This window comes from Mastigoproctus giganteus, chromosome 2, assembly GCF_048544385.1.
Source record: "Mastigoproctus giganteus isolate SK-2022 chromosome 2, ASM4854438v1, whole genome shotgun sequence".
Lineage (NCBI taxonomy): Eukaryota > Metazoa > Arthropoda > Arachnida > Uropygi > Thelyphonidae > Mastigoproctus > Mastigoproctus giganteus.
In genome coordinates this window covers 50,790,540-50,803,657 of record NC_143576.1, presented here as the reverse complement: position 1 = coordinate 50,803,657, position 13,118 = coordinate 50,790,540, and the positions used below count along the sequence as shown (strand labels likewise).

General features: G+C 38.6%; 1 protein-coding gene across 1 annotated transcript in view; it reads right to left on the bottom strand.

The window, feature by feature from the left end:
* mute (gon-4 like protein muscle wasted) overlaps nt 1–13,118 on the bottom strand; it is a 1,102,179-nt gene that overhangs the window by 604,657 nt on the left and 484,404 nt on the right. The window contains exon 15 of the mRNA XM_090389940.1: nt 3,642–3,774. Coding sequence (XP_090246066.1) covers nt 3,642–3,774 — 133 coding nt within the window. The remainder of the gene's footprint in view (nt 1–3,641; nt 3,775–13,118) is intronic.

Here is a 13,118-nt window from a genome sequence, read left to right as displayed (position 1 = left end):
AATAATAAAAAGAATTTGCAATTTTCGGGTTATTGGTCTTTTCTCTTAGTGCAGTGGTTCTCAAAATGGGTGCTGCGGCACCCTAGGGTGCCGCGACGTTAAATTTAGCATCGGCTTACATCGTGGCCGTTGCTACAAAAGTCATTGATTTTCATGCAACTGTGTAAATTACAAGTCATCATGAAATAATTGCTGACCACTTCGCACTGTTTTTGAACTTACATATAACGGAACATCCGAGCCGTCTGTCGAATACACTGCATCTGAAACAGCACAGCGCCGTTTCAAAAGCTCATACTTGCTTAGCAGATCTTAGCTGTTAGCTTGCATTCCGCCTTTGGTGTATCAGTGTGCCTAGTTGTGCATATAGTCAAGCATGTTTTGCACGTTAAAGTTTTAGTTAATATTTCAATTTCAAACAGTTTAAAACAGTGGAAACAACAAAGATACTTCACAGAGCAGCAGAAAAACTGAAGCAAGCACAAGTTCAATAATAAAAAAGAAAAAAAACTTTTATGTATCAAGACAGTTACTTAGAAATGGAATTTACAAGGTATGGTGATAGTTTTGCACCTAATCCTATGTGTATCCTATGTGGAGTAATATTAGCAGATGATGCTAAAGATATAATTTTGTATTGTTTTTTTTTTTTTTTTAATTTTGAGTTATTTAAGTTTCTGGATATAAATTATAAAATGTACTTATTGTTCTAAAACCATTAAAATAAGTATGAAAACAAAATTGTATATTATTTTATTTAATTTAGATTTTTTCGTAAAATTTATTATTCTTAGAGATAAGTGTTGGTCAGCTTTATCCTTGGCTGAAGTGACAACAGCACCATCTGGTTTGGACAGAGGTGGCAGCAGAGATGGGCAAAAGTTGCGACCAATATCTTTGTCAAGAGACCAGAATGCTTGGCTACCATTAGGGCAAGAAGCAAGTTCTCTATTCTTAGCCTGTTCAAACTACTTTGGACTCATTAATAACTACTTTACAATTGTTGCAAGCTTTGGTGTAGGTAGAAAATGAAACTCAAGAACTAGAAACAAGCCAATTATGATAGGCAACGTTCTTCTCTTGAACAGCCTTAGCACATTTATTGGAAAACCAAGGTTTAGATAAAGGACAAGATTTTAAAGTGGAGTGTGGGATAAAGGATTCCATTCCTGCAAGAATAATTTCACTGACACGATCTGAGCAAATGCTGACATCAGAAGTTTTGAAACAGTAATCTGACCAAGGAAAAGAAGAAGAGAAATCTTGCAGATCATCACATTTTGCATTCTTGTAATGCCAGACAATACGAGGTTGGGAATAGCCATAAAATAAAGGTTCCATTGGAGACGAGACAATCACCAAGTTGTCATCTGAGGTGCCTAAAGGACCACTCACTTCGACCGTGTACTTAGAAGGTTGTTTGTGAGAAAAAGCTCAAGCGTGTTGGCTGTATGGTTAGGATTGTCCGGTATTCTTGTAGGTAAATGAACAATCTGTGCAAGATCATTGGTAATTGCAAAAGCCTCAGCATCTCGACCAGCTGGGTCGGTGTGACAAAAAAACGGAAGCTAGCTGGAGTTGTGAACATTAAAATCACCAAGGAAAATTACCTCACTGTTAGAAAAGTTGGACTAAAGAAAGTCAAGTTACAAAGAGAGGAAGTCAAAGAGCTCCAAGTGATTGATGGAGTTGGGAGAATGGTAGAGACAACAGATAAATTTGACACAATGAGGTAGAGTGATTTTAAGCCAGAGAAAATCGAAGAGAGGAGATTCCAAATTATCAAGTATCTGGAAGGGAATATCGGAACAGACATATGCACAAGTACCACCTTTGAGGCGAAAGGAATCATACAGCGAATAATTTGGGCATCTGAGATGAGCAGTAGTTGAATCAACCGATAACTGAGATTCTGTCAGAAAAAGTACATGGCTTTTGGTAGACTGCAAGTGGAAATGGACATTGTTGAGATTAGAATTGAGACCACGTATATTTGTGAAATAAATTAGGAAGCGTTTGGGAGGTTTAGATCTTTTCGCAGATAAGCTTACTCCATTAGTATGACAATTCATGGTGCATTCTGTAGTAAGAAAAAGTGGGTGGGACAAGCTGTACGAAGTAATGAAATTTTTGGATATGGCGTACACATGGTAAGAATATACCCAGATCCTTGACATAACGTGGCCTCGACAATGCCTCTCCGCATACACACAACACAGACTCCCTCCAGTCACTATCTGGCAGAGTATAGGTAGCGAGATTATACACTAGCTGATCCGGAAGCTTCTAGAGCGTTACAAATAGGTTCGGTCCGGTGTAGTAACTAGCGGCCTGCCTGTGAACACCGTTTTAGAGCTGTAACCTTGAAATGTAAGGAAGATTGGATCTTGCCACGATGTTCATTAACCTCAAAAGTCATCAATCATACTGCATGATGGAAGAGGTGAGGAAGAGGTGAGGAGGTTGACCGGAACTTAGCTCAGACCAGACATGGGTTCCACCACTTCAAGCTTCCAATAAGCAAAGTGGTGTTATTGCACTGGTTGATGAGAGTCATCTAGAGATTTAACGGAGGCACCGTTTTCAAACTTTTGAATCATTTCAAGTTTTTGTTTAATTCTCTTGCATTTGCCCATTTTCGCGATTTCTAAACAAAAAAAAAAAATATATATATATACATACACATATTGTTACTATAAAAAAAAAATTCCGACATTCCTGACATAAATAACGAAACAAATCTGTCCTTTTGCAGTGCTGTTGTTGTTGTTTGTTGTTTTGGTTTTTAGGAGCATTAGCAACTAAGGCCATATTGCTCCGGGATATGCGATGGTCATTCCCTGACCTTTCCGCATTCTCCGTATTTGGTGGTGACGGGCTCGAACCTCGGTCTAATCAAGAAGCATGTGCTACGCACTGCTGCTCCTTCCCACCTGGCTACGGAGGCGCCCTTTTGCGGTACAACAGAATGCAATAATTGATGCAACGCACCAAAACAAACAAAACATTTGGACTCTCTCTCTCTCTCTCTCTCTCCCCCCCTTTTTTTTTTTTTTTTGAGCGGCATGTGTGAAGACAGCGAGTTGCAAGATAATAGGCCCAATTATCTCCTAATGACAACTTATAACAACGCTTTTTGTCGGGGACTTGCAAAACATACCTATTCTAGTTATTACTTTAATTTTATGCTTTCTGGTTGATTTTTTTTTTTTATTTGGAGTTTTGAAGTGTTCCCAGTTAATCTGATACCTATAAATCGAGAGTCTGCTCTACATATATCTGAAGCCGTTTAAATTATACTGCAATGTAGAGTTGCAATAAGTTAACGTATCTTTGTCCAGCAGGGCAGCATCAATTATATTGCTTCATTACTACCTGGCAATATAAACAAATCTTTATGTTTATCAAATTTCAACTATATGTACATCAATGTGATATGAAAAAGCATAAAAAGTGGCTGCATTGGGATCAGCATCATGAAATTCTCTCAATTTGATTATTTTCAATAAAAAAGAAAAAACAAAAAAATAATAATAATAATAATAAATAAACAAACAGGTAAACACCAGTTCAACCATTTTTAACTAAAGAATATTACACAAAACTGTTTTATTTTTTATTATTTTTTTTAATCCACTCACTAATCTTCTGCTAATGTGAAAGAAACTTTCATTCCCTCAGAATTTGGAGATAATCCACAAGATGGCAGCAATTCTGGATACATAAATACTGGACTAAATACAATTAATCCTCTAACTTCTTCTGGAATTCCAGCTGTGAAGAAAAAAAAAAAAAAACCATAATAACATATTACGTAAAACAGATTTGGAAGGAATTCAAGTTTCATAACTCAAGAAAATTTTAAAATTTGATTTCAGTGCTTTCAGTCATATTTTCTTCTAGCATCAAAAAACTCATGAGAGCTAATGTAATTTTAAATTGCATTAAAACACACCGTTCCCAATTTTAATATTTCAAAGTATATTTTAATGCTGGAACACTGATGCAGAGATTGGAATGGGTTGGAATGTGTAAGGTGATAATTATGTAACTATGACACAATGTATCAATATATTGTATCTTAACAGAATATTTTCTATTTGAGTTTATAGAAAAATCAGATTTGGAAAAAAAAATGAGAAGCAAGAATACCGACATGACTCCAATGAAACTCTTATTAAATAGTCTTGAGTGGTATACTGAAAACACGCAAACTTGTTCTGTAATGGAATTTTGAAATACAGTTTCCACCGAACCTGGCTTTCCATCTATATAGATTCAGCGAGGTAAGTACAAAGGGTACTAGGAAAGTTTTGCAATACAGCTTTGTTTATTTAATTTTTTCAAGGTAATTTCCTCTACATTCAATACACCTCTCCATCCTCCGAAACCAATTTTTAAACCAGTTCTGCCAAGTTTCACTAGGGAGTAAAGCACACTCGTTGTCCCAAGCCCGTAGAAGGTCCTCATCACTGGAAAACCGCCTCCCTTTTAGCTTCATTTTCACTTACGGGAACAGTGCAAAGTCGCAGGGAGCAAGGTCTGGACTGTAGGGAGGGTGCTCGAGAAGTTTCAGTCCTCTAGTGGTCAAATATTCGGTGCAGGCTTTGGCGCGGTGAGCTTTAGCATTATCGTGTTGGAGGTACCAAGTGTCCATTCTTGACTTTGGCCGCAGGTTCTTCATAGATCCAATGACTTTAGGCAGGCATTGTTCAGTATACCACTTAGCTGTGACTGTCTTCTGCGTGTCCAAAACGACACGTTCCACAATTCCACTCGATTTGAAAAATACAGCTATCATTTTCTTCTTTACAGATCAGGATTTTCTAACAATTACGGGTGTGTCGTCATCATCAAAGACCCAAACTTTGTTTTGAGCCTTGGTCGGCAGATCGTAATAGTACAGCCAAGTCTCGTCACCTGTCACGATGTTGTTCGCATACCGAGATTGTCCCTTATCAAACTTTTTTAACATCTCCCGGCACCAAGTCACACGTTGTGTCATCTGCTCTTCAGTCAGTTGATGCGGCACCCAGAGAGAACAAAGTTTCTTCACGTGCAAATGATCTTGCAGAATCGAACGAATTGCTGGTGCATTTAGGCCCAAAGTATCCTCTATCTGTTGGTAGGTCACTCGCCTGTTTTCGTCAAGCATTTTCCTCACAGCAGTAACGTTTTCCTCCGTAACTGACGTTCGTGGCCTTCCCGGCCTCTCAGAATCCTCCAGAGTGAAATTTCCCCTTTGGAATTCTCTATACCACCTGAATATCGTTGTGTGGACAATCATCATCTAGTGCAAGAGTCATTTCTTCTAAGCACTGGTCTATGGTTAAACCACGCACGAAATTATACCGCAAAACTGTCCTTATCTCATTTCGTGACCACGATGCCATCGCAAGCACTTTACACTCTCACTACTAATGAATAACTGAGCCCATCGACTTGGCGCGGCGGCTACTATGCACGTATGAACATGTCTCAACATGCAGCAACAAGCAGCTTCCTGTGATTCATTGTTGCGTCATATTGCAAAACTTTCCTAGTACCCTTTGTACATCAGTCTAATGAGAAGATTTTCCTCAATATTCCCTTCCTTCAGCCTGCTGAGTGAATCAAACATCAGTAATGGGAAATCTGAACTTCGGTAAGGTTACACAAGAGCTCTCCAGACTCTAAAAATGTTTTGGTCATTTACCACTTACAACACACACTGATGAGCCAAACCATTATGACCACCAGCCTAATATGAGATGTTGGTCCTCCACGTGCAGCCAAAACAGTTTGTACCCATTGAGGCATGGATGCTATAAGATTTCTAAATGCATCTTGTGGTTTCTGGTACCACCTCCACCTAACCAGCAGTTCCTTTAACTCCTGTAAGGTCCATGGTTGAGATGCCGCAGATCAGAGTTGCTGTTCCAACACAAACCACAGATGTTCGTTGGGATTGATGTCTGGGGAATTTGCAGTCCAGCGCAATACCTGGAAGTCTTCCGCATGTTCTGTGAACCAGTCTCGAACAATCTGGATGCTGTGGAATGGCGCCTTATCCTGCTGAAAAACGGCATTGCCAGAGAGTAAGACAGTTGCCATGAAAGTGTGTACCTGGTGAGTAATGATGTTTAGGTAGGTAGTAGACATAAGAGTGCCTGGCATAGGGATGACTGGACCCAGAGGGTAGCCCAGCAGAATAGCACAAATCATGACACCACCACTCGCTTGTTTTTTTCCCACGGTTCATCCAGGCACCATCACTTACCCAGGTAAACAACGCACACATACACGGCTGTCCACACGGTGCAACCCGAAATGTGTGTGATTCATCGAACCAGACGACCTTCTTACTATCACACAAGGTCCAGTTTCGCTGCCACGCATGCGCATTATAGGTGCCGTCGCTGGTGAACCGTGATTAGCATGGGCACTTGGAGTGGCCTGCGGCTATGCAGCTCCATTTTCAGCAGAGTTTGATGTACTGTATGTATTACTCCCGTCACCAGCCTTCTAATTGCTGGCAAGTTGTGCCATGGTCGCCCTTCACCTCGAGCAGCTGTATATGTCCAACAACTCGCCGGCGGTTCGTGGGTTCCCCCTCCCCGGACTACATCCAGTAGGTACTAACCATGGCTGACTGTGAGCACCACACCAGCTGTGCCATTTCGGATATGCTCTGACCCAGTCATCTGGCCATTACAATTTGGCCTTTGTCAAACTCACTTAACCATATCCCCGTCCGCTGGGGTACGTACCAGCCCCAACTGTGTTCAGCAAGTTAATTCTATAATTTTTACTCTAATTACAGAGCTGAAACTCGCTATAGTTGGAGCCAGAACTGTTTTCTTGAATTTTCCCACTTAAATTTTCAAAACCTTCTATTGAATTTCACGCAAATGACAAAAATGTGACATCAAGTATGCAATTTTTTAGGCCTTTTCAATTAATTTTTTTACCCCCGCCCTAACCAGCCTAGAGCTTATGAAACCCGACACTTGATTCGTTTCTTGGTGTAAAGCGCGCAAATTTCTTTTTACGGAGAGGAGCAGTTCTGATAAACAACTGCGCGTGAATACGAGCGAAGCGTGGGAGGTATATATCACGTTACCAGTACAAATACATCGAGACGGTAAGGGAGAAGTGTAAATAAACAAAAGACGAACAGGAGCTACTGTTTTTGACATAAGAGGCAATAAAGCCATACAGTACCAATAACAGTTTATGGAAGGTGAACAGATCGTATATCCTATCTTCAACGTGTATTGCTCCTACGAACAGAAGATCAAGGAAATTCATCTGTTGGAAACGGGAAAAACTGGTGTAAAACTGATATTTCACTGCATTATACTGATATATCACAGATAACACTGCAATGCACATTTGATAAAAAAAAAAAAAAAAGTTCGCTTTATTGTAATTGTTTTTAGTAAACAATATCAGAACAGCAGTTTCCATCTTCTAACCAAATTTCGAGAAAATATTTCCACCCATAGCTGCGTTATAAACTTCTAAACTTCGAAACTGGTGCATCAAAAGAAAGAAAAACAAAATCATCCACTATGAATTTCTTTCTTTCTTGAAATATGTATTGTTCATATTTGTGAACTGCAATATTTGTAACAATACAAAGCTAACAGATTACAACTAACGGCTGCTCAAAAAGTATTGTTAGAAGATATCTGCTTGTTACGCTTTGATGTCATAATGTTAGAAAGTAAAAATGCGAAATATTGTTCTATAAAACAATTGCAGTTTTGGCATCCTAGGATGAAGCTGACTTAGAGCTGCAATGCTGTTTGTTTTTTTTTATTATTATTATTATTTATTTTCTTTATTTATTTTTTGTTTTTGTATGGGCGGCTCCTAGAACAAAAGTTCATCTCGGCCTCGTTGCTCTGTTCAGTTTTTACGCATTGTCAGGGTAAGGCCAGTGTGTGTCGTGAAAAAAAAAAAAATCATCCCGCTTAGGAATATCCCATGTTGGATGAAGACAGATGAAAAGGAAGGCAAGAGAGAGAAAAAAATTTTTCATCCCGCACTGGAGAAAGTGACAGGAAAGAAAAACTGTTTGTGAGCTTATGTGTGTGTTCTGTATTGTGATGTTGTATTTGGGCATTCTGGCTACCTGGAAGCAGCGATCACCTGGACGACTGCCTCCAGGTACTCGTCCCTAGCAGGAGGGCAAGATCTCCCCTACTAACTGCACGCCCTCCTCCCTGGGGAACTACTAGTAGTAGTGGTAGTAGTGGCATGTGATGCAAGAAAGCAAGTGTATGAGCTTATGCCAGCATCAGCCAAAAAAAAAAAGTTCCCAGGGAGGAAAGAAAAACTTGTATAAGATAAAGAGAGGGAAGGAGAAAAGAGGAGAAGCACTATCCCGGCCCAGGGAAGCCCCAATCCAGGATGGATTGCTAGAACAACACAAGAAAAAAAAATAATAATAATATAATAAAATAAAATAAAATAAATAAATAAAATAAATGAAAGTTAGCGCTCTGGACCTTTGACGATCTCTTGGCCTTCTCCCCACCAAAAGGGTATTTTTTATCTCTCTCTCTCTCTCTCTCTCTCTCTCTCTCTCTCTCTCTCTCTCTCTCTCTCTCTCTCTCTCTCTCTCTCGGGTCGGACTAGAAAGGGTGGACTCCCTCCCCTAAGGAGTTTTTTTCCCCCCAAGTGAAAGAAGGGAATTGGAAATTTCATGAAAATGAACCCTGTTTTTCTTCATTCGGTGAACGGCTACTCTGTCAGCGCAAGAGAAGTGAAATTACATTTGCAGCTCAGAATGGAATTCAAACATTGAAACACATGACATTTTATGGTGAATTTTTCGGGCGTTGTGTGATAATGAAAATTCAATTTTTCTCTGGAAATTTTTTGATGATATCAAATGCATATCAAGGAAATATTGAAGTATTCAATAACAATTACTTACAATTTCCCAATCCCTCACTACGAGTAACGGATTGTTCTCACAATCTGTTACTAGCTGCGCATTTTTTTTTTTCGTTTGTACACCAGTGAGATGCATGTGAAGTTCCTTCGATATCAGTTTTCGAAGTTTATAACGCAGCTACGAATAGAAATACTTTCTTGAAATTTCGTAAGAAGATCAAATATACATCCATGAAACTGCTGTTCCGATTTAGTCCTCTAGAAACAATTACAATAAAGCGAACTTTTTTTTTTTTTATGAAATGCGCATTGTAGTGATCAGTTTTACGACAGTTTTTTTTCTTTCTGCTTCCAATAGATGAATTTCCTTGATTTTTTTTTTTTTAGTAGATAATACATATTGAAGAAAGGAAATGCAATATTTTAGTTTTTCAAAACCAATTCGTTGCAATTCTTTCGTACAACAATTACGAAAAGCATTAAAGCTACTGTTGTGAGTGAGCCATGCAAATTAGTGTTCGCAAATAATGATGCTCAACTGTTTGTTTTCCACGAAAGTTGTTTACAGTTTCATTTTCTCCTTGGATCACCTTGGTAACGCTAATGACGTAAGCTTGACCAGTCAATTATCTCTCTGCGTGCGTTGATTCGTTTTAGCCAGAGGCGCCGAGCTGACGCGCGAATTTTGAACTAATGAAGTAACGCGTTTTATTTTCAAAGCTTGGATCTTGTTTTGCCGACATCAAAATTTAATAAATTGAAATGTGATCGTACATTTTTGCTGTTTTAGAGTGAATTAATAGTTTTTTCTGAGCGCTAAAGGTAGGAAATCAAAGAATATACTTCTGTTTATGTATATTGAGAGTTTCAATTTGGAAAATTGAGTAGAAATTATGAAAATTATTAGTTTTCTTCGGGGGGAGCAACTTTCGAGTTAGGGTTAAAAATTAGACAAAAACAGGGCGGACCAGGCTCGGGTTAAGTCCGCTGTCTTTTCCATCTGAAGAACAAGTGTAACATTGATTAATGCAGCTCAATATCAGGTATTTTTTATACCATGTCCTGACCTGCACATGTGCCGCAGATCACCTGCAGTTGCTTCGATTTGCATAACAACTCGCTGGTCATAATTTTTTGGCTCATTGGTAAAATGCATTATTACAACATTTAATGTTTTTCATTTCGCAGTGCTGCAATTTCAAAATATTCAACTAAATTCGACAACATCAACAATTTATTTTGAGTTAAATGGATAATCAGAATTAGTGGACAGGATTTACCCCCACTACTCTGCTAAATAAAGGCTTCATACAAGGAAACAAGAAATTCTCGATAACTAGGAAAAATAAAACAACATTATTGTCAATCTGGGATACATAAATATTGAATTAAATACAATTAATCTAGTGGAAAACATGTTTCTAGACATTATCTGATACAAATAATGAGTGATTAAGTTCAAGTGAACAAGAAAGGGATTTAACAAATAGCATTTCTACTTGGGAATATTCTGTAATAATTTCATTTATGATACGTGAAGCGCTGAGCTGAAGAATACACATTCAGATCACTATGCTTCAAAAAGTCTACAATAACACTGCTACACTACGATAATTCTGGGGGGGGGGGTATGTTGTCTTTATATGAGCTAGATGAAGACTGTGAAGAAATTAGGCACCAACTCAGCATTCTGATGGGTGTTTATGAGAGTCTGAAAAAAAAAAAAAAAAAAAAACACAGCAGTAATCTTCAAGGCAGAATGTGCTGATCCCACAGGCGTTAGTAATTGTTAGTAACTGTACTATCAGGGAAATATGTTATGCAAGAAGATAGGTGGAATAGGACTAGGTTATGTCTGCCAGGGATAAAAAGATATGAAGTTGTAGAGAACATGTCATCTTTTAAGTACAAAAAAGGTGATATACACATTGGCACTAATAAAGATGAAGAGATCTGAGGTACTTAACAAGTACAGGACAATGTTGGCAAAACGTTGCAAGTTAGGACTGAATTTGAAAGTGTTTCAAATTCTGCCCTGACAGAATAGGAGGGAGTACATGTTGCAAGCCTTGTCAATAAATTCAGCTCCAGAAAGAAAAAGCCAGATTCGCTGGGTAGAATTTTTCTCAATCTGCTTATTAACAGAAGAGACTTTTTTTCCCAATGATGGGATACACTTAAATAGGAGGGGTGCAAGAATGCTATTGAGGCAGTGATTGGTCGGTCGGAAAAAAGCTGGATTGTGGGGGGGTATGCAGACTAATAGTTGAACTAGAGCCACAGGCAGAAGTGAAAGTGATACTTGCATTGCTACTATTGGTACATGGAGCAGCCTGGAAAGCAAGGCGTCTGGGATTTCAGGATATGCTGTGGGTCATCATGGAAAAAATGCATACGTTGGCAGTGTTAGGGTAACTAAGAGTAAGAACATTTGTATGTACAATAATGCCAGCATTCTAAATAAATTTGAAGTACTGATTAAATTGTCAAATTCAGACATTGCAGGAATAGCAGAAATGTGGTATCACACAGACATAATTGAAGCTGAATTGGAATATGAGGAGTAAAATGTAAACAGTAAGGACAGGAGAATTGGAGGGGTTATTCTCTTAGTTAAGAAGAACATTAAATCTAAGGCAGAAGACTTGAATGATGAGTGCAATTTTGAGTCACTTTGGTGTGATATAAGCATTAGGAAACAAAACTGAGAATAAGAATGTGTTACAGACCTACAACACACTCCTATTCTCATTATAACACACTCATATTCTATTATATGCAAATCAGAATGTCTCATAATTGGGAATTTTAATTTCCCAGACATTAACTGGAATTGTGGGTTATCACCCACACACTAGCAAGACTTTTATAGATTTCTTGGATGACTGTTTGCTACAGAAGCATGTTAGAGAAGCAATACTATCTTGATCTGGTTATGAGCAGTGGTTTTTCATGCATTAAGAATCTCAAAGCAAGAGACCCACTGGGTGGCAGTGATCACAGTGTACTAACCTGGAATTTAATTAAAGACATAACTACTGTGAAAGGTAAAGACAAATGCTTTTGCTTTCATAAATGTGACTACAGGAATCTCTGAGAGTTTTTAAATACTGTGCAGTGAGACCAACTGATTGTGAAGTAATCAAAGAAATGAAGAAATACTATTCGAGGCCTAAATGGAAGCCAGATGAACAACTGAGACATGTGGCAGAGGAGAAAAGTGAATGGGAGCATATCAATTATCATGTGAAGCAGAACCCTATGGTTGATATAAATTCATCTGTAATCAAGTCACAAAGGAGGTTAGGCAAGCTAAGACAGATTATGAGAACATTCTAGCAAAGAGAGCTTTTTGTGAGTGGCTTGTTTATATTTGTCGAGTTTTCATTTTTCTTTTTTTGAAAAATGTGCGCATCCTCAGTCACTGCTCACTTCCATATCATCATCTGCATATATTTTAAGCAGATCTTCTGAGGTGGGTGGGGGTGTGTGTGTGTGCGTTTAATGGTGCACAAGTTGCTATGGCTATAGTTGCGCCTATTCATAGGATTGTTATAAGTAATAATTAATATGATTCCATTTCGGCTCAGAAACTGTTTATAATTTTGATATCATCTATTTGGATTTCAGGAAAGCTTTTGACACTGTTGCGCATGAAAGACTATTGTACAAATTGGAGCAGAGTGGTATTAAGGATAAGTTGCTACAATGGATAAAAGGATGGTCAAGTGGGAGAAGACAGAGGGTGGTAATCAATGGGTGCTGCTCTTCGTGGACTAATGTTATTAGTGGAGTCGCACAGGGTTCACTGTTGTTTTGTATATTTATCAATGATATTGATGAAGGTATATCAGGCTTAATGTCGAAGTTTGCAGATGATACAAACGTTGGCAGGGTTGTTAATGACAGTAATGGCAGTGTGCTACTGCAACAGGATCTAGATAATTTGGGCAGATGGGCTAAGAAGTGGCAACTGAAGTTTAACCTTGACAAATGCAAAGTACTGCATATGGGTAGAAGTAACCCCAGAGAAACGTACCAACTGTGTGGTACTACACTTCAGGTGGTCAAAAATGAAAAAGACCTGGGAGTAATTGTGCAGTCAGATATGAAGTTTTCTGAGCAATGCAGACAGGCTGCCAGGGCAGGTCATGGGGTTTTGTCAATGATATATAGGAATTTTGCTAGCAGGGAAAAGGAGGGGATTATCCCTCAGTATAAGGCAATGGTCA